The sequence below is a fragment of the Saccostrea echinata genome, unplaced genomic scaffold (genome assembly GCF_033153115.1).
Source record: "Saccostrea echinata isolate AGI-Se365-2 ecotype Australia unplaced genomic scaffold, CSIRO_AGI_Sech_v1 ptg000006l, whole genome shotgun sequence".
In the NCBI taxonomy this organism is placed as follows: Eukaryota; Metazoa; Mollusca; class Bivalvia; order Ostreida; family Ostreidae; genus Saccostrea; species Saccostrea echinata.
The window spans coordinates 3,760,001-3,783,245 of NW_026889755.1; the positions used below are offsets into that span (position 1 = coordinate 3,760,001).

A 23,245-nucleotide genomic window follows, 5' to 3' on the forward strand; every position below is an offset into this window, starting at 1 on the left:
ATATATATATATATATATATATATATATATATATATATATATATATATATATATCTATATATATCTATATATATATCTATATATAAACTGATATGCTACTTGAAATTTTCAAGTCTTCATATGTCATGTATGCATTACATGTAATTCATTATGTACGACAAGAAGATACAGACAGAGACAGAACTCTCTTTGCAATGAATTAAGGTAGTACTTTCATCCTTTAATGCAGCCTGTAGTCCTGGTTGGTATGGACGTAATTGTTCACAGCGATGTAGCAGTCACTGTTTAACGCCGTACCTGTGTGACCGATATAATGGATCTTGTATAGGAGGATGTTCTACTGGGTGGATCAATGATACCTGTGACAAAGGTGTGTTGCTTAGATTCTTATTTTTTATTTATCTCCACATTTCATTTCTTAAACTTTTATTACTATACAAATACCTGTCTATTCTCTTTTCCAGTTGACACGGAATATTGTAAGTATAACGTTCTTTTATAGGAGTTTATCCCAATTCGCTCTTGTAGCCTTGCATTTAGATTTTTAAAAGCTTTTGTTTCACTCCTAATTGTTTTTATGCTCTTGTGCCGGAAACAGGTGTTGATTGGGAACCTTCAGTTGTTTCCGTTTTGTATCATAATATGACATGGAGAAAAGAAGTAATAAACAACCTCATCAGATATGACCCCGCTGTTACCCTTCTGTGCAACTTCAGCTTGAAATCCGATAAAGAGCTATTTTATGACGTCACTTGGTTTATTGATGGACAGGAAGCTTTTAGTCAGACGGTTGATTTCACCAATAATTACACTGCTGTAATAACAGCTCATGATATGTTGAGAGCGAAGAAAAAGATAGGGTCTGACGTAAGGAAATTTCTATCACTGTATCTACTTTAATGATTGGAACACTAGGGAATATCGCTTGAAACATCTAAATGTAATATTAAAACTTATTCAAAGCTATCTTTTTTCCGTTAGAATTTTTTTTTTCAAAACGTGTTCTTTTAACGATAATTCCGTTTGCGTAAATTTTTCAATGGAAGAGAACAAATGCTTGCATTGATTTATTTCAAAAAAAGAGTAAAAAAAAAAAAAAACATATATAAGTACAAAATCAAATGTGATTTCATTTTCAACAAAATTTGTTTCCTTCGTAAGGTACACTGCAAAGTTGGTGCAAAACGTAAAAAAGAAAACAGTCCATGTCTTTTCAAAGTTGCAAATCCATTCTTTGCTGGAATTAAGGTAATACAATAATAAACATCTCAGATTAATGCCTGTTAAGAAAGGTTAATGAATAGTACTCAGTTCTCAGTTTGAAATTTAAAGACTCTTTGTAATTTTATTTATAATGCATCTCGCTGACTTTTTTCCCAAGGATTTTATTCAACATTTTCTTAAAAGTTATACATTTATAATTTAATTTTGTTTGTATTCTAGCCTCTGATTGGTTAATATCCAAAAAGGAACACAAATTATTTCTGTATAACCTGGTTTGGTATGGGGACACCCCCCCCCCCCCTGACAACCAGCTGAATCGTCTGTATCCATGCAATCCTCTCATTTCCAGTCCTCGGGATTCATGGAAAATTCCAGATTTAATAAATGTACCTTTAACTTCAAACAGTAACTTGGATCTTACCACATGTAGAGGCTGCTAGGACTATGTATCAGTTTTTACCTCCCCTCGCTTCCCATCACTTCCGTTACTAGGGTTGTATTATTGAGCGGCAAATTTGAACTAATAAAAAGCAACGAAATATATATAAAGCGTAAACTGACCCAAACCAGGTTATACTCGAATAATTTGGCCAAGAATTAGATTCATTCCTAAAGAGACAAAAGATTGAATTACATTATTATGTACATTTAAATACATTTTTTTAAAGATACTCAATCCAAGTATTGAATTGGAGAGAAAAGGATCTAGGAATGTCGAATTGGAGATGACAATACCATTCGCCTCTGAATCGCTTTATATTAATGGTGATCCTCAACCACTTAGCGACCTGAACATTTATATGACCTTTAAAACAGACGATCCGTCTAAATGTAGTGGAGGAGGATCATCTAATCAGTGCGAAGTCAAAGTAAAAAGCTATAGCTACAACGAAAGACACAAGTATGAAAACGACGAATGGAAGCAAAATATTTCATTTCCGGTTTATAGTCAGGACACTGATGGTTACGTCATCAACAGTCAGATGACTCTACGATTAAATACTGGAGGCACTAATGGTGTTGGAAGTAAAATATTCGAGCATGTGTCTTTGCCCGACATTTCGGTATGCTTTTAGTTTAACTTGATAAAAGTAGACTGAATAGTTACTGATATTTTTATGCAATGCTGTAAACAATGACGTTTCTAAAAGAAATACCCAAAATATTTTTGAAACGTAACAATACAATTATAGTGCAAAATGAAGTTAATGATAATAGTTATTATAGTATGTTTATGTTTATATACTTTTGTAATCAAATAATGCACCTATTCTCTAGAAATGCCTTTTTCTCGGAAAAAAAAATATCTGACTTTATTTTGTGTTTTTTTTTTCACAATCCTCATTACCGTTTAACAGTTACATTTATACAAGCATTTCAATAAAGGTTTGAGAATATGTTACAGATAAGAGTTCGAGAAAGAAATGAACAATGGAAAGGCAGATCATGTGGTGTTAGAGGAGATCCACATATATATACATTTGATGGAAAGTAAGAACGAAAAGCATGTATTTAAGCAATCTTCACAACCCATTTAAAAAAAAAAGATTTTTGCAATTAATTGGTAACATTAAAAAGTAGAAGTAAGTAATGTAACCATAAAGTACAAGATAGAGAGATTTTCACGTCCCAGGATTTTTTTTCTTTTTTTTTTTTTTTTTTTACAAATGTTTCGGAATATTGCATAAATCATTCGTAGGAAGTTCTGAAGAAGGGTCGATTCCTTAAAACTGTTAGTTGTAGATGGATGTATGGTGCATATATATATGAATGCAAACATTACAATCAATCATGCAGAGGCTGCTAAATCTGACCACTTCATAGTTAGGTATTAACTGTTAAATGTTTTAGGTAATGTCCTTTCCAAAGTGCATAAAATGTTAAGTGTTTTTGTCTTTATATTGGGTTAAAGCATTATTGTATTACATGTATGTATGCATCTATATAAAGGAACGTGGAATGCAAATTTCTTTCATATTAGAAAAGGTCATTCAATAATAAATAAGACAGATATCTTATTAAAAGATAACAAACATTGAAGTATGTAATTTTTTTTACTAAATGATTATATAATCACATTTGCTGATGCACGACATGATAATTGATTGATTTATTGTTTGTTGTTTAACGTCCCTCTCGAGAATTTTTCACTCATACGGAGACGCCACCATTTGCCGGTGGTGGGCTACAAATTTGACCTATGCTCGGCACTTAGGGCCATTGAGCAATGAGAGATCTTTTTCGTGCCAGCACCTACTGCTACACGGGACCTCGGTTTATACGGTCTCATCCGAAGGACCGGTCTCCACGTCCCGCAGTGGGATTCGAACCCGCGACGTAAGGATCAACTCCTTACTCCGCGAATCTAGATCAGACGCTCTAACCACTGCGCCACGCGGGCGACTATGATAATTAAAAAATAATTCAAATTATCACGGATATAAACATAAAACAATGCTTAAGAACTTGATAAGTTTAATTGAAAGGCAATCTATGTTAAAGATAATATCATTTTCCCCCCACAGATCATACCAATGTCATATACCTGGAGAATTTATAAATTATCGAAATCAACACCAACTACAATGGGTAAGTCTGATCGAATTTAAATGCTCTATTTTACTTTTTAAAGCAATGATTAAATTAATTTGAATAACTCAATTAAATATTTTTGAGACTTCAATGTGAATTTAAACAATACATGTTTCATCTGGTATAAAATAAATGACAGGGTCACGTAAATTATGTACAAGTTAGAAACTGAGGCCAGTGTACATAAAAGTGAGCTTACTTTGACCTTTTCTCTAACACTTTATGAACTGCATTTTAGATTCAGTCTAAACATCACCTATGTATCCCATCATACGATGGTCCTTGGTGTGTCTGCGCAGTCGCAGCAAGAGCCGGAAGAGATGTCTTCGTCATAGATTTGTGTGGAGAAAATAAAGTCATCAGCTATGAGCTGTGCGAGGACAATGTTTTAAAAGTCACGAAAATCTACGACAAATACTATAAGGTCGGGAAAAAAGTTTCAATAACCTAACTAGAGTACACTTGATGTGCAGGTTAATAATTATATATGATTTCTTACGAATTATGATTATGGATGCTTTATTTTATGAACATGTTGTTTGTTGTAAGAGTTCTCCACATGTGGTTTTGCAATGACAGTAAACCTTGATACGAGCTGCTCCATGGTCCATAATCAGTATTTTTTAATTGCATTTAAGACACGTAATTTTATTTTTAAAAAAGAGTACTGATAATAAATCTATAAGCAGTAATTAATACAACATGGCGTACGAATTTACATAACAACGATTGTTGATGAGAGAATTAATGAGCAGCAGGATAGGAATATATACAGGGGTGATATATTCTGTACTTCTTGCAGTTTTTAAAAACTGTAACACGGGTTCACGATAATATAGAATTTGCAAAAAGTAAAATTACAGTTAACACTCATCCTAAACAAAGGTTTTGCCTTCAGAAGTTTAACTATTATTACTAAATATTATATACTGTAAAAGATTTCAATTTCCGTCCGCCAAAACAATCGCAATTTTTTACCCTTCCTTTTTTATTTTATCATTAAAATTAAAAAAAAACAAGTTATCACAAACGCAAAGTCAGAGTGTTATAGAGTGGCGCTATTTTAATCCCTGGAGCATATGGAGAAGTAAATAATGAATACTTGAATACTGTTCGTTATCTCCATATATTTCATGAAAAAAAGAAAAATCAGATCATGATCATAAAAAAGGCAAAGAACTAGCAAAAATACAAGTATAAAATAAAATTTAATATCAATACAAACACTTATAGTATAAAGCTTAGGTAAAAAACGTTTGAAGTGCCGTCGTCCGTCCGAGTGTCTGTTCGTACCTATCGATATTAAAAATCATTTATTAGGGAAAATACCTTCCATAATGTTTTCTTCTTGAATTAAATTAGTGGCTCTTTTTAAGAAATGATGTCAAACCAATTTTCACCATAGATTCTATATCATTCAAACGCAGTAGATCCCCCAGATTCTCTATCGCTCGAAGGATGTGCTCCTCCACATTTTATTGCAATAGGGAGTATAGAGTGTCGTTATCGTATTAAAGTAAGACTAACAAGCTTATTCAGCGATTTGTGTCCTCCGCTTAAGGAAATAAGAAGAAACATTTTGCGGATGGAGAACGAAAAAAAGTAAAACCTTGACCTTTCAGCTTTGACCTTATAGTCAATACGAGTCTTTTAAAGTTTTTTAAAGAATTCATGACCATTGCAAAAGCTTACAGAAAAATTTAAAGTATCATCTAAAAAAATATGTATCCTATATATATTTCTAATATTGACCTTTGACTTTTTGACCTCAACATGAATATGGTTTTATTAAGCCATGGGAAGTTTTTTTCTAAAAAATTTCATTGCAAAATCTTAGTCTTTGTAAGACATAGTTTGGAGGAAAACAGTTTTATAGAAAATGCATGAATTGATGACTTTTGACCTCAAGAAGGAAAGGATTCTTCTTTAGGCCAAAGGGAGTTGATATTAAATTTTATTGAAGAAAGCTCAAAGATAATTAAAGTTATTATCTTGAAACTTGACCTTTAACCTTTAGACCTCAGAATAAACGGGGGTATTTTTTAGGCCATAGGAAGTCGTGGTATAAAAGTTCATTGCAAAAGCTCAAAGGCCTCTTACCGTTCACGGTAGCTCAGTAGGTAGAGCGCTCGCTCCGTGATCGGGAGGTCGTGAGTTCGAATCTCGGCCGCGACTGACCTAAGTCGATAAAAAATTGGTAGCAACTGTTCCTTCGCCAGGCGCTAAGCACTTTGAAGTGAAAGTTCAAGGTCTTTCGGATGAGACCTTAAAAACCGAGGCCCCGCGCGCCTAGGATAAGGCTGTCCGAAGAATGTCACAGTGTACCAGCCGTAGTAACTTCTCTGAACTACCTAGATATGACGTCATAATGGCATGTGACGTCGTCACTGCATACTTGAGCTGACATGTCGGGGAAAGTGTCATAACTTTTACATTCCTTTCGCATCACATGTAGAATTTTCTACGTTGATGTTTAGTTCAAATGTCTACATTGTTGTTTTAAGGCTGTTGTGATGGTGAATATTTGCAGTTTAATATCGTTATTCCTTTTTCTTGTCTAATATGTGCGTATTCAAACAAGTACAAAAAAGAATGTGAAACGCTCCCCCTTACACGTCCGCAGACAGAGATAGAATTTATAAATCTTATATATATACGACTGGCACAAGTGAATAATAAGGATTAATTGAAGATATTCTGTGTTAATCTACTAGAGAAATATGTCCTCTAACTGAATTTTGCTGGGGGATTGTATGTAATTTATCCCATTTTATATAAATTGTGATGAAGAGTGGAAAATGCCCCCTTGTATGTGGGTAAGTTGAATTTCTCGGGAAATATTTTCTTAAGAATTAAAATTCAGACTTGCCCCCAGCACTTTATATATACCCAAGAATATGTTTAATTGATTTATGTAACAAGCCGTTCACAATAATTTTGTTTTTCACTTGTGCTGACGCGATTTTTGTGCAACATTTAAAGAAATTTATAAGTGTCCGTCAAGTGATCAACACAGTCATGTGACATCACAAAAATGCTTTTTTTATAATACCTTATTCAACTCTCTTTAAAACTTAACTGTGTATGTATACATAGATTACAAACTGAAATCAAAACATAGCTCGAAATAAAATAGTATATATCTAATGCATATTCAGTCTTCGGACAGCCTTAACATAGCTGCGCGTGTCACCTCGGGAGTTGGCACGACAAAGATCCCTCACTGCACAATGGCCCTGAGTGCCGAATAAAGGTCAAAATTTGAAGCCCTTCACCGGTATATAGTGACGTCTCTATATCAGTGATAAATTCTCGAATGGGACGTTAAACAAGAGACAATCAATCGATCAAAGGCTTCTTGAGATATCGTCCCCAAACGAAAGATTTACATATAGACAGAAAAACAGACGGACGGACAGGCAAATTAATATCCCCAATTTGAGTGAGAATGGGAACAAAGAAATAGATGGAGATTCTACGTTGTCTCGAGTTTCGGCAGTTAATTTTTTTTTCCTTGTCATTTTAGTGCCCCTCACACACCCCCCCCCCCCCGCCTTTATAAAGGTTTCTATGGATCTGTCTTGCGTTAATGTCCCTCATCATCCTCGAGAAATAAGTAAATTCATAAATTTATTTTCGTTCGTCCACTGAAACATATCGGGTTGATCAATCTCATAGACGGCTCGGCTCCGCATCGCCGTCTATGCGATTGATCAACCCGATATATTATGATCAACCCGATATATTATGTAGTCAGTCCTTAACAAACCTAATAAGTAATAGTTTACGGTTTCTGATTTTGAGAACTGCTGTCACTGGTTACGAAAAAATTTTTGTACTTTTTAAAACGCAGCTATTTCTATTATTTTGGTCTGATTTCTATAAAAATCTGTACAGTTTTAGAATTCACACAGACACAAAGTTTTCTTTATGTTTTTGATGGTTTTATGTTATCAATCTTTATTCTGGCATATTCAGATATATTTTCCCACTGGTACGTCACTGGCTATTTATATTATGGATTGGAATGGGCATTATAACATCGACCTAGAAATTCTCCCCTCTGCTATGGATGTAGGAAATGCTGATGGTTTGTGTGGATATTTTGATGGAGTTAGGGAAAACGACTTCAGAAGACGAAACAGTACTATTACAGATAACATCGGATTGACATCTCCTAATGGTTTCTCCGAGTCATGGAAGTATGTATCAATATTTGGGTTTAAAACAATTTATTAATTTTTCCAATTTAACTGTAATTTATTACAGTTTATTACCTTACAATTTATAGTTTAACTGTTCATATAATCTGATATAAAATAACACTATATGCCTTTCTATTACGTAGGATTATGGACAACGAAAATCTCTTTCGCGGTGACTCTGTAGTATACAGCAGTTTGAAATCTGTGTCCACCATTCTTGTTCCTCACTGTACATGCACAGAAAGCGGGAAAACCCAATGCTCCTACAACACGTTCACACCCTGCAACTCAAACCGAGGCAAACAGTATAAATGTAACGTAGACCTTGTACAAAACAGAAGACGTAGACGGGATGTGTCCGATATGTACAGGCAAATGGATCCTTTAATTGTATGCAATTATTTATCTATTTCAATTATATTAAAATTACTTAAGCGTATTTACCGGTACCTAATGAAAATTTCTAGATCCATTTTTTATAGATGGAAAAACAATATCCATCTTGAAACATCATACTTACTTTGAAAAACATAAGGAGCAATTTCTTTGGAAAACACGATGAAAGTTATATCTTGATTAGACGTCTTGCATTTAACTATTTCAGAGAAAGAAACGTACTATTTCCTACGTACGGTCGACCGAATACTCCGAAACAGTTTGCCTCCAGGCTTTTGAAAATTCACGTGAATACAACACCTGTCAACAATATGTAACCGACCTTAGTAATGTAACATTATCCAACTGTATTGAAGACATAAGAGTAAGTTAAATAAAAGTACAATGCATTTCATTTGTGACATATACTGCAGAATGACATGCTCTAGTATCAATTAATTGTACTGAAATCGTGGCCTCTTTTGCATAAAAGAAGTTTGAATTGAACAAATTCAATGCTTAAATCTGTTTTCAGATGACAGGCGATGATAACCTAACGCAGATTCACGTCGAAGCCGCTCTACAGCAGTGTTCCACGTTTGTTCTCTTGAATGCCACACTGCAAGAATCAGAACCGGAAGTTACCTATACAATACAAAACCTCTGTCCAAGCAACTGTACCGGACATGGCACTTGTGATGGAGGTAGTGCATTCATTGGATCATACAATATAACGGAACTTATTTGCTTATGTTTTCATTTGAAAATAAAGAAGCAGAACATACAAAAATTGAACGGGTATAATTAAGATAAAGTCATTTACACAAAGAGCTTAATAATTTTTTCAAAATATCAAATTTGAATCAAAAAAATATTTTCAAGACTTTTGATGTGTATATTTTGAGTACAGGGAAATGGCTTTGCTCCTACATATAGATAAAATGTATAATCTTTTTTACAAGGAAATTGTACATGTGACGCTAACTTTGGGGGGAGCGACTGCTCCTTTGATTTACTTGGTCCTCCCATAATAACAAGTGTTCCCAGTGCTGGTCTTTGTGATCTCTCTACTACAACCTGCAAAGAGGCCACCATCTTGGGAAAATATTTCTTTGAAAACATGGACTCGATATGTTACCTTACCGTGAAACAGGTATATCTGAAAAATTATTTTGTAAATATAATGTTAGCTCAATCATAAAATGGCTCGATTTGTGATGGAAAGGTGGGTGGGTTCACGGCCGCGACAGACCTAAGACGGTAAAAAGTAGCAACTGTTCCTTTGCTAAGAGCTCGGCACTTTTAAGTGAAAGTTGCTTTCTTTCGGATGAGAACTTAAAAACCCTTAAAAATCCCCCGTATCAGGGTAGGGGTTGGCACGATAAAGATCCCTTACTGCTCAATAGCCCCGAGTAAAAGTCTAGTTTTGAAGCTCTTCACCGATATATGGTGATGTCTCAATATGAGTGAAAAATTCTTGAATGAAACGTAAAACAACATACAATCAAACCTTGAATATTTATATTAATGGTTTTTATGACAAGGTAATAGCATATTTCCTTTTTCAGCAATAATTAAGTTTTCTTAAAATATTTTTTTCAGACTGATATTAACCAAACAGAAGAAATTGAGCAAAAGAGACAGATGAATTTACAAGAGAGAACCTTATTTGAGGGATTCTGTCCGCTTCCGTATGACACATCTGGTATGTGGATGACTGAAATCAGGTTTAACATCTCCAATGACGGAGTACGTTTTACAGACACGTATAAGGTTATTATATACCAGTCTCATTGTCAAGAGTACCACAATGAATCCGGAAATGTGTATCTTACCCTAAAGGTAAGTGTTGCCTTCTTTTTAAACCTTTTTGGAGTACATTTTAATATATACCAAGTACTTTGTTCTAGTCGACCTTTATGGATATGAAAATACCTGAACATCCTGAGTACTTATTTGGTAATATCGTTGTTTGAATTTCGGAAGCAGACCTTTATTTTTATCCATATTTGTCTTTAAAAAAAATGTAGGTATTTTAAAAAGTCGTTTTGATCTTGCATACAAATATTAATATCTGAAAAGCTCTGAATTCTTTTAACAGGAAAAATCTCATTTTTATGCTATTTACAGGAAAATTTTTGTTACATCGATAGCACATGCATTAGCCCCATGCAGAATAGTTCAATCAATGACTGTCTTTACTGTAATGCAACAAATGATAAATTCAACTGGACAGAAAATGAATGTAAGTGTCTAATTAGGATACTTCGTTCTCATTTTCGTTTTGTACGGTTTCGATGTGATTGTGTTTTAAGTTCCTTTCAAAAATCATTGAAAGTAGCAATAAACGGAAGGATCCAATTTTTTATCGTAAGTCGGGAGAGGGCAAACATAGTTTTAAAGTTGGCCTAATATAAATATTTTTATCTACGTAGCCTGTGGACAAACAACAACAGAAAGTATGACAACAACAATGATCCACAGAGACACAGAATCCACATCGATGAGCTCCACAGAACAAATAGAAGAGACTGCAACTTCTATTACGACTGTTGAACAAAACGAAAAAACAAAAGATGCCAAAGAACAATCGACTCCAGCAAAACTTAAAAATACCTATTTGATAGTTGGAGTCTCTAGTTCTATGGTTGGAATTGTATTAATAATGATAATCATTGGACTGGTAGCCAGAAAATGTAGTAAATCGTAAGTATTCCTGGGTTTTAAAATTAAGAGATTGAACAATCAGAAAAAAAAAAAATAAGGCAAACATCTCATTTGAAATGAACCGTTCAAAAGGTCAAGGATCTGCTGGATAATTTTCCCTAACTTAGGGCTCAATGTCTTCTTTGCTACACATTGGTATTTCTTTCTTAACCGAGGCGTAGAACAACAGTCAACAATAATGATTCAAATAAAAGGCGTTTTACGCAATGACTGTTGTGACCATTTTTTAAACGGCAAATTCTTGTCAGACACGGGTATGAATAATAAGTCACAGTTTTTCTTTCATTATTAAACAGGAGAAAACATCAAGAAAATCAACAAGAAAACAATGAACCGAACAGGAACTGGAGAGACCTCGTTGAGGCGGGAAAACCAACCACAGACCCTCAGTATAATACCAATTCTTCCCTGTCCCACAGTGGAAAATCCTACGTTCCGCACGCACCTCTTCATCATTTCAAATCCAGTGGAGGATCTCGTAATGTCAACGCCAGTAGATATCAAAGATATTGAGTTTGACAATTCTTTCTGTGTATACAGCTAGTATCTTTATCCTTTCAGTTTTGCTTGTAGTATGCGTTGTTTATTTGTACATATTTATACTAATTTTTCGACCTGCTTTAAGAGGCAAATTGATACTGATTATTAATAACAAAACACATTTTGTACAATAGATAAATTTTATGTGTATGTTTTTTTCTCTGTTTTTTTCTTTACATATACCGGGGTAAAAAGAAAAATAAAAGATTTATGTAGGAGAGTAGAGAACAATGTCTCATTCAGATAAATAGGCTTGTGATGTAGAGTGTAATGAAAAGAATTTTTTTTTAATTACGTGCATGTATATTGTTGTAATGGGATGAAAGCATGATGTGAATATAAACTACATGGATATGATTTATCAAATATTATATATCATAAATCTGTAACGTTTATTGTAATAGGGATGTTTAATCTGAAAGGCATTGAATGTTGTTGTGCTGTTTTAATTGATGCAAAATAAAAACAAACAAAAAAACAGGAATTATTATTGACATCAAACTACTTAATGTGGAGCACAGAACATATTTAGATATGAGTAATGTATTTTATTTGTAGGAGACTTTGTTATTCTTCTAACTTTTCACATATGATATATTTTACCTTTGAATTGTAAGTTCTTATTTTATAACATTATTAAGATGTTTTTTTTTTCAATCTTGAAATGAGAGGAATCCTCTGCTCCCAAAAAAGTAAATTTCTTGAATCTATTTTATAACAAGCATGTATATTCATAACCATGGATACTTTCTAAAAGATACTGATTTTTTACGGGGGGGGGGGGGGGGCAGAGGAACGAAATTCAACTTTAATATTAATACGAAGTTGGTTGTTTCATTTCAAACATGCAGAAGTTTTTGGAAGTCGGATTTGTATACAAACGCATCCCTTCATAGTTTCTTTAGTTAAACGTGATATTCTTGATGGAAAATTAATTGATATATTTCAGCAGTATTGTTTTTTATCAAGCTTATCTGAGTCAAAGACCAGTGAGCATTTTTCTAAACAGAGTTACGTGTTGTTCGTCTTTCTGCTATCTTACACGACATATTATATCTTCATCTTTAGAGATACTGGACAAATTTTAAGTAAATTTGCAATAAAGCTTCAAATTTCAGTTATGTGTATTTACAGTGTAACATAAAGACGTGTGTTATGGTATTTGGTTTCTGAACTACATATCTTAAATTGTTTGGTGTAAGTCTGCGATCAGCTACATGTTTGTGAATTGAAATCTGCAACCCATATCCCACTGGGTCAGTTGAGGCTAAAACAATGCTGGAAATATTACACAGAAAATAAAATAGCATTAAAAGTGCCCTTATCTTAGTCTTCAACTGGTAAACTTCATTTAAAGTCTTATTCTATATACTGTTAATTAAGATAACTGATGCTACGGACTTAAGTTTATGGATACGCTTTATATTCAATATATGGAAACACTAATTCAATTCAATTGTCATTCAATTATATATTAATTGGACAGATAAGTGATCTGTGCAATAATTATGGGACAATGTTTCTTGGCCCTAAGTTTAGTTGATAGATGCACTGAAATTGGATAAAAAAAATTTGTGTCTTTCACAAGGTTAGGGTTAGGGTTAGGGATGTCTTTCATGAGAAGAAGGAAACACTTGCTGTGGCTTTCAACTCGTGATAAGTGATCTGTGCAATAATTATGGGACAATGTTTCTTGGCCCTAAGTTTAGTTGATAGATGCACTGAAATTGGATAAAAAAAATTTGTGTCTTTCACAAGGTTAGGGTTAGGGTTAGGGATGTCTTTCATGAGAAGAAGGAAACACTTGCTGTGGCTTTCAACTCGACATTTCGTTTTATCGACGACGTATTATCAATTAACTATAGTTACTTTCATTCATATGTCGATATATTCCAGTGAGCTTGAAATAAAAGATACTACAGATTCTGACACATCTTTTTCATATTCAGATATTATACTAGAAAAAGACGATAATGGTAACCTAACAAGAAAGCTTTAATTTATGATAAACGTGATGACTTTAACTTTTAAATCGTCAACTTCCCTTATTTATGTAGCAATATACCCTTATCAGCTGCATGTGGGGTTTACATGTATGTCTCTCAGTTGATTCGATACGCAAGAGCATGCTCTACGTATGAACAATTTCTAAAACGAGGCAAGCTATTGATAAACAAGTTGATAAAACAAGGATATCAACAGTCTCTTTTGAAGTCACCTTTTCGCAAGTTTTACGGTCGATACAATGACATTGTCAGTACATACAACTTATCCTTGAGTCAAATGCTGACTGACGTTTATCATACTAATTGTTATGCCATTATTTATACATTGAACTGTCTACGGATTTTTTCCGCTTTTTCCCTGATCATGACAATGAGCATATGGTGGGTGTGACCGGTCGGCAGGGGATGCTCACTCCTCCATAGCACCTGATCCCACCTCTAAATTGTGAGGTCCGTGTTTGCTCTGCTCCAAATTTGAATCGTTTCACTGGACTTTTCGAGAATGAATACTGTTCGTTTTCTTCATATTTCATGATTATATGTTGTTTTACATTCCATTCGAGAATTTTTCACTTACATAGAAACGTCACCATTATCGGTGAAGGGTTTCCATTAACATTTACTCGACACTCAGGGTCATTGAGCAGTGAAGAATATTTAATGTGCCAATGCCTTTTGTGACAAGGGACCAGGTTTTTAAGGTCTGATGCGAAAGACTTTCTCTTCAAAGTGCCGAGTGCTTGGAAAAGGAACAGATGCTACCTATTTTTTATCGATTTTAGGTCTGTCGTGGCCGGGGCTTGAACCTATAACTTCTCAATCACGTTGCGCTCTACCGACTGAGCTTTAACAAACACGCCATGCGACCGATTTATTAACAATACACTGTACCAGACTTGTTATCAACAAACAAATACATATAAGATTTCTTATCTGTAAGCATTTACATATAAAATTCGTGTTCGATAAGTCTATTACATTATGACCGCTGCTACCGAGTTATCAAAACCTTTATATGTTATAAGAAGCGACAACATGGGATACGACAATAAAGGTTAGGTATTTTGAGCATTGGAAGCAAAAAAATGGAACCCCATCCAAAGTGCGTAAATGGCAAAGTCCATTTCTTGGCTGTATGTAAATGAGATTCTGTGATGGTACAATTGATTTTCTTTCAGGAGTTTAGGAGGAATTGCCTGACAAGATAAGTAACCTCTTTATCCGGTATGTTGTGCCAAGTTGTACCTCAAATAATTATACGATCGAAAAGTAAATTAGATGGTACAAGGATTATAATTAATAATAATTATAATAATTATTGTAGGGATTATATGAGAGTCTCATTAAAATGAAATACAAGAAAATATACGATACATATGGAGAATAGCAGAACAAATTTAGAATTCTTCTATCCAGACACCAAAAATATATTCAAATGAAAATAAACATTACATATTACAGTTGTAAAATTATATAATATAAATGGAAAGTTATTTTATTAATACACAAATGAAAACGAGTGAATATTGCAACATTTTACATGCCATATTTTATCGAAGGTTTTTCTTTGATGTCTTTATACGAATATCGCACCTGTTCAACAATATAAAAATTGTAATATACCAAAAAAAAATCATTTCTCAACTACAAACTGGCAAACAAATATTGCCCTAGAAATTCAAGACGAGTGATTGATGGATTTAATGAAAATCGTCAGTGAAAGAAAAGTGAAATTATAAAAAAAAAAAAGTTGAGATATACTTGTATGTGATTTTTTAAAAATTGTAATCAATGTATTTAATTTTGTAACAAAATATCTCCAGTTGAGGTGCTAAATACTTTGACTGCACATTTAAACACATGTAGTTCTATTGAACAATAAATGTTCAGGCGCCCGATAGGCGTTTTTATTTAGCGCTGACTTGATCAAATTCCATTTTTTTTCCATTCCTTTCAAATAAATTTGAAACAATTTTGAATGTACTGTGTATGATGACGTCTCGTAAATGGTTAAGTAGGAAGTTTTTTGATCAAGATTCTCATTCTCTTTATGTAATGATTCCTATAAGGACACTTCATGTCATTCTAAACTTTGTATTTACCCCACCTAGTAAATACAAACATAAAACATGACAATTAGAAGCTGTCATGTTGGTGCTTGCTAAATAGGTCCCACAATCCTCACTTAAAGCTTAAAATCCCCAAAAAACTAGTACTCAACACCAATGTACTACCGAAAAGCCAACTGTACAAAAATATGCATGTATAGATTGGAGAACATATAATATAAAAATCTGAAACTCATAGTAAAGATACTTTGATTCACTGTAGTAATAACTTTGATACTTCAGTAAACTATAGTTACATGTAGCTTAAGTATTTTTAGGGTAGTGCCAGTTTTATTTCTCTCTAGTGTGGAAATATATGGCACTCAGCTAGTAAAAGAAGTCAACGAAGTTTTCGTACTTAGTCTTTTTCTCCAGGGGGTCGTAACATAAAGGGTACTTAAGTCTAAGACCATGCTTAAGTAGGACTTAAGTACAGTCTTAAACTTAAGACCGTAACTAGATTTGACAATCTTAGCAAAACTTAGGCGGCCGGGAGAGGTGACTTAAGTATGTCTTAACTTTCTTAAACATATATTTAGAACTATTTAACGTTGACTTTCTATGTTAAAATATTCCTCTATTTATATTATGCATTAAAAAATAATTTCCTATATTTAATATACTGGTATAAGAATTTTAGTGTTTTTCGTCGGGGGGGGGGGGGGGGTATTCATCACTGATTACAATATCACTCTCTAAATGACATATACATCTAAATGCAAAATATTATTTTTGGGATACGTTTGAAATATTAGTGGGACCTAGGTTATAAACACTAATCTTTATAGGTATATTGTATAATTTTAATTATAAAAGTACAAAAGTAATTTGTATACAGCAATCATGGGTTTGTTTGTTCACTGTGAAAAATGAGATGAAATGATTTTAAAAATTGTCGGTGAATTAAAGGATGATGACTAGAAAACAAATAAAGATTTTCTGTAAATTAGATTGAATGTAGAACGCAACAAGCGAGGATTCAGACAGGGTTCACTACCGTTCACTAACGTTCCAGAGAGAGAGAGAGAGAGAGAGAGATTGTTGATAAGTTGGAGATACACGAAAAATTATTTTCTGAAAACAATTCTTTAATTTCCATCCTTCATTAAATTGTAAATAAGTATATCATAAAACGTCTGCAGTTTCTGCTTACTGATATGGGATGGGGAAAAAAAATCAAAATGTCCCTATTGTTTTGCACTTCTTTTTTTTTTATTAGAGTTTCAATTTCAAGTACATAGACGTTCGGTTATCGTGCCATGTCTGCGAGAATGACAATTTGAAAGCAATTAAGTGAACATTTGTCAAACGAAAGAATAACAACAAAAGGTAAACTGAAAACATCGCAGTCTCGAGTGATAAACAATATTCACGCATTTACAATGAACCACTAGTGCCACTTTGTGACCGTGCAATATTTGTTTTCAAATACATTGTATTTCGAATAATTTAAACAGAATTAACTTTAATTAAATACGAAATTAATCTAACCTAACTACCGTTCACGGTAGCTCAGTCAGTAGAGCGCTCGCTTCGTGATCGGGAGGTCGTGAGTTCGAATCTCGGCCGCGACAGACCTAAGTCGATAAAAAATAGGTAGCAACTGTTCCTTCGCCATGCGCTCGGCACTTTGAAGTGAAAGTTGCGGGTCCTTCGGATGAGACCTTAAAAAACCGAGGCCCCGTGTCACGGTAGGCGTTGGCACGATAAAGATCCCTCACTGCTCAATGGCCCTGAGTGCCGAGTAAAGGTCAAAATTTGAAGCCCTTCACCGGTATATGGTGACGTCTCTATATGAGTGAAAAATTCTCGAATGGGACGTAAAACAATATACAATCAATCAATCAATCTAACCTAACTAAATCCGATAGGTAAGGACGTCAGCATTAATATATATGTGATTAAAAACGTAACTAAATCATTTTTACAAATATATATATAAATGAATTGAAAAACTAGGATGATTCATAACAAATATTTTGAACATAAGTTTGACTTAGCTAAGACCTACCTAAGTCCGTTTTATGTTACGGTTAAAGACATACTTAAGTAGTACTTATGCAGGTCTTAAGATTGCACCTAAAACATACTTATGACCCTACTTAAGTCAAAAACTTAGCAAGCTTTATGTTACGACCCCCAGTATTTTATTATAATAGATCAAAGGAATACAAGTTGTACATTTACAGAATTTTATATTCGAAAGAAACTGCAGCTCTATAAATGATGAATTTAACAAAACATCCTGAAAATTAAAAATATACCAAGTAACATAAATCATATAAAGTAAACACGTCTCTCACAATATTCAGTTACACATAAAACCCTGTTATCTCACGTAAACATTGTATTGTCCGGAACGGTTTACTTTAAATCCATATTAAAAATAATCGATAATTCACAATGATTAAGAAATTGAAGTAATACAGTTTGCAAATAAAGTTTCCAAAAAAAGGTGTTTAATTTCTTTCAGAACTGCGTTCATATTTCCAAGTATGTTAGCACAAAAGTAAATCAATACGACAAAAAAATTTGAACTAAGAATCGTCGAAGGGGGGTTACCCAATGCATATGCCTTCACAACAACGGATAAAAAAAATATCAAGAAATATAAACTTCTCATAAATTTCAATTTCTGTTCAATGTATGACATTTTTTAACATTATTCATATAATATTGACAATACCGGACAGCGCACTAAATTAACACAAAAACATACACAGATGCATGTTTAAACAACTGGTTGCTACTTTAAAGTATTAATAAATTTGCTTGCGTTACTTAGGCAGATCCAGAAATTTGATTTGGAAGGGGGTTAATTTTTTATTAGAGGCAGGTGGTTCTGGTGGTCGAAGCCCACAGAAGGTCCTGAATTTCAGTAATTTTAACAATAAACTTGAGCCATATAGTTTACCTTTAAAGGCGTAGTTACACCTGTTTAAACAAACACAACCGCAATTTTCATCAATACTCAAATTATGCAATTTCTTATCAAAGAATTTCTGTCTTTGCTCGACACTGAGCTGTGATTTGAGCGCATACTTGTGTTTCTTGTCACCCTCCGTCTTTCATCTTGTCATTATGCCAAAGGTTTTTAAGACATTTCACTACTCATGTCTATTTATTTTCCATAAAAAAAATCCCCAAATTGTCTTCATCAACAATGGAAGAGAAAGTGCATTTTATTCTCGCCCATTCATCATGTTCACAATTTTATTCTTCATTACTTTCTTATGTAAAAAGAATTTCTGATACAAGCAAACAGACATCTTTGTAGGTTATAGTCTTAAGATTTTTTGGCTATCAAAAACTGACGGATATATATTAGAAGGGAACTCATTTCTCCCTTGATCGCTTGAATAGTAAATCCATGTAATGCTCGTTTGCAGGAGTTTCAGTATGTTGATACGCTGATATTAATATCATGACAGTTTTACCTTGATATATGTTTACAAATGTAATCTAGTTTTTAGAAATTTAAGGGAGGCGAGCGCTTCTTAATGCCCCAGTGCTGTGTAGTGCTTACCGAGGAGTTGTTTCAATCTTAACCCTGATGATTTGTGATTTTATTTTTACTTACATGTAGCTTGTAAGGGTGAGGAAATTGAGCTGAAAAACATGTCATTCTCGATTTTTTTTGTAAATTTCATGTACTTATTTGTATGTACCACATATCTTAAAGCAGTCCTGTCATCAAGTTTCTTAGGTATTGATACCCTGCCCTCTAGTGTCTATAGAGGGGTTTTACGAGGGCTGTTCTGAAATTATTGAGACATTTACTTTTTACTCCATTAAGGCCGGAGATAAATTCATAAAAATTTCGTTAACAGTTTATTAAGAACGAATAAAAGAAATGTGCAAAATGTCTGATTTATAGGATAATTAGACAAGTTCCGTTGAAATTATAAACATGCATATGTTTATCGACCTGGAGCAGCATCGCTACGTCATTTTAACGTCACATCAGCTGAAGATGTTTTCGCATATGAAACGATCGGGAAGCGTTTACTCTTCTTTGTCTGTTACAAATATAACATTCCAAAAATCAAATGTCTCTTATCTTAAACAATTCTTTAAAAAAATAAAATAAAAAATATGTGTGCTGTTGCTACCCCAGTGTAAAAATACATGAAGTGTCATATACAGGTTGAATTAGTATCTTGCAGTACCGATTAATGCAACGTGGGTCTACGTTTTTTAGTCCGTAATAATTGATGGTCGTCCGGAGCTTTTGCTTTTACTCTTCTTGAATATTTTACAAGAAAAAAAATATATACCAATAAAAAAATAAAACCATTAGACATGTTTTTTTTATTGTTGTTGTTTTAGCAGTTCGTTTAGTCTGGAAAAAGAGTTCTCCATAGCGCTACACGAAACTATAGGTATGCTCGCTGTGCCGCCTTGACGTCAAATTCATTTTTGTCGTCGTTCTCAGATTTCTATGCCGCGCATAAATTTATTTATGATCTCCGTATTTCTGATCGAATTTCTAACAAACCTGCAGAAAATGAAGTCAAAATAAAATTGAAAAAATTTATACAAAAATTGAATTATTTTCGCTCTTACTATGGTTCCACCGAGAGTTTGAACGTTGGTGTTACACATTTTCAATATCTATTTTCGTGACTGCGCCGGATAACCCTACTATTGACACATTAATATACCACTGAAAAGAAAAACAAATGAAACATTTGTAAAATAGTTTTTGCTTTTATTAATTCTTAGTATTTGTCAAACGTATATGCAAGTTTTTGCCGAAAGACGTTCACTAGAAAAAAAATATATACACATTGTTTCAATAATTTCCGAACAGCCCTCGTACTCTTCATGTTCAATGTGTCCTTTATTCTGTCAATAATGACAATTTTAAAGCAAAGATAAAGAAAAAATCAGGTAGTCATATTTTTTCAGAGTAATGTAAGTTACAAATATAAGTTTCTTTTATTACACTGCATATGGATATGGACAGTTGCCTTATTTTCACAACTTTAACAAGAAAAAAAACAAGTTTGCAAAAAAAAAAAAAAAAAAAAAATCATTTACTTCACTTTATTAAGTTGACGTTAAAAATTTTAAAATGTCATGCTTACCTCAAAATTGCACAGGACATGTAACATGATAACACGCTTCGTGCTTAAATTTTCGAGTACGCGAAAACTATAGTTCTATAACGGCATACCTATGCTAAATATAACCACATAAAATTTCTCATAACCGCTACGCAAAAATATTTTTTGAGTTAACTCCTCACTTTGGAGAAATAAAGGGATTGTCCAATCTATTTCATATTAATTTGTTAATGTTTACAGGAACGTTAAAACTTTTTAATAATTTTCACAAGATGTTGAAGTAAAATAATTTGTTAAAAATTACACAAGGACTGATGATTTGGGTAACTTTATAACCTTAGGTAATGGGAGTAAAGAGTAAAGTAAAAAGTAAAAAGTAAAAATAATGACATGATTAATCTAAAAAAATATATAAAACATATTTTTTGCCAACAATACCATTTTGATATCAACTTTGAATCTTTCTGTTTAAAGTTTTTTTTTTTTTTTTTTTTTTTTTACAAACATTTTTGTCACATAAAATATTTTGTACTTAATTTCTCACAGCATAGGGACTGGCGATTTGGTAGGCCACCTTGAAGCTGGAAATCAGCTGTACAATTAAATCCACCATCCGCATCTATCAAACCAATATATGTTTGCTAAACTATATTTAATTCTTATTTTATTGAAAATAAAATGAAATATCTTAATTTGAAACTCTAACATTTTCCAGACATAAGTTTATTCTAATTAAGTCATTTGTAGTCGTGAAGTGCATTGTCCTTTTGGTCAGCAGGCAAAGCATGCTTGTAATCTCTTCTAAACTTACAACCATATTTTTTCAATTACATCAAACTTAATAGATAAAACGCGTTTTACTCATTCGTAATTCATTTAACACGTTCATTTAATATATTAATCTATTTGTCATTTAAAAGTAAACATATCTTTCAAAGTCGAGACTATTATGATTTCAGCTTTTCTTATGACATTGTGCAAAAAGTCTTCATTAATCATTAGCTTAAATTCTTTACAACTCACAAAGATTACTACGCAGAAGACAAATAAAAAGAATATCTTTAAAAAATATATTACTAAGATATTTATATAGAGACTAAAAAAATATGACTGACAGAAGAGGTTTTTCAAACAAGATTTCCCGCTTGTTAACAGGAAATTCTTTTGTAGTTGACATTTACTTGAAAGTTAAGGTAACATTTTGTTACACCTGTCTTTCTAATTACTGAAGGTAAATCATAAAATTTTGATAAATTTTCGTGCACTTTTAATTTTCATAGGCATTCCAGGTGTGTCTTTTCATAAGATCGGTATAATGCACAGCTGATTTACTTAATATACAACCATCACGGTAGAAATCATTATTCAATTAAACAAGTTTTACTAAGGTTGTTCAACAAGAACGTTCATCATATTGTTGAGACTGGTACATGTGCGTGAACGCTAATTTGTGTTATATTTTAATTTGAATATTTTGTTGTTTTTGGTTTTTTTTTTTTAAATTAATTTATTTTTTTTGTAGGGGTTTTTGTGTTTGTTTGTTTGTTTTTTTTTTTTTGTTTGTTTTTTTTTTTGTTTGTTTTTTTTTATTTATTTTCTTTTTTTTTTTTTTTTTTTTTTTTTTGTTGTTTTTTTTTCTTTACACAAATTTACACTCGTACTCGGAAACAACAAATCGAAAATTATCGTTAAAAACAAAATACTCTCGATTTTTTATATAATCTATCTTGAGCAATATTATGCATTCATTCAGTTTTAAATGTATCTCCCTTTAAAAGAACAGTGTTATATCTTTTGCTATTTTCTTTTTAAATTTCCACAAATCATATCAGTAAACAAAAAAGGACTCTTACGTAAATACATTTAAAGAAAAACAAAGTAGTCCTACAGCAAGAACAGACGCATTCTCTCCACAGATAAAAATAATTAGTTTTCTGAAAAAAAATGACTAAATATATTGAAATTGTGTTTTTACCTTGTATAAAACATCTACCATTAAGGGGACCCGGTACACATGTGTGGGTGGTTAGGCTGTCTTGTGGCTCCCGTCTGATTCCAACGTCAAGCTGATTAGGTGGACAGACACGTCTAAATTCTGTCTGTGTGAATGACTTATTGAAATGTGTCACAAGGACTGCTATACATAGCAAAACCTTTGACATTTCTGTGTTTGGAGGTCGTCTGTAAAATATAAAATGTGTGTTAGTTTTGCCACAGTGTTGGCAATATTCGATATAACAACGAATGGCAACAGTTTCGACATTTTGAAGTTTCAGATTTTCAAAAACTTCAAGCATGTTTAGGTGATATTAATATATACCAATGTTCAGAAAATATCGATATAGACCAATGTCTAGCAATAACAAATAAGGCATTTATAGGATAAGTTTTTCTTATCT

At 32.9% G+C, this 23,245-nt stretch overlaps 2 protein-coding genes across 2 annotated transcripts; one reads left to right on the forward strand and one right to left on the reverse strand.

The window, feature by feature from the left end:
- Window positions 1-1,949: 1,949 nt before the first annotated feature.
- On the forward strand, window positions 1,950-8,055 carry LOC133180179 (von Willebrand factor D and EGF domain-containing protein-like). Its single transcript, XM_061314747.1, has 4 exons — window positions 1,950-2,288; window positions 3,727-3,813; window positions 4,055-4,240; window positions 7,795-8,055. Exons 1-4 carry the CDS (start codon window positions 1,950-1,952, stop codon window positions 8,053-8,055), a joined length of 873 nt encoding a protein of 290 aa, XP_061170731.1.
- Window positions 8,056-8,156: 101 nt separating this feature from the next.
- Window positions 8,157-23,008, reverse strand: LOC133180180 (uncharacterized). Its single transcript, XM_061314748.1, has 3 exons — window positions 22,822-23,008; window positions 21,391-21,465; window positions 8,157-8,302 (listed from the first exon to the last, which is right to left on the reverse strand). Exons 1-3 carry the CDS (start codon window positions 23,006-23,008, stop codon window positions 8,157-8,159), a joined length of 408 nt encoding a protein of 135 aa, XP_061170732.1.
- Between the last annotated feature and the right edge of the window lie 237 nt (window positions 23,009-23,245).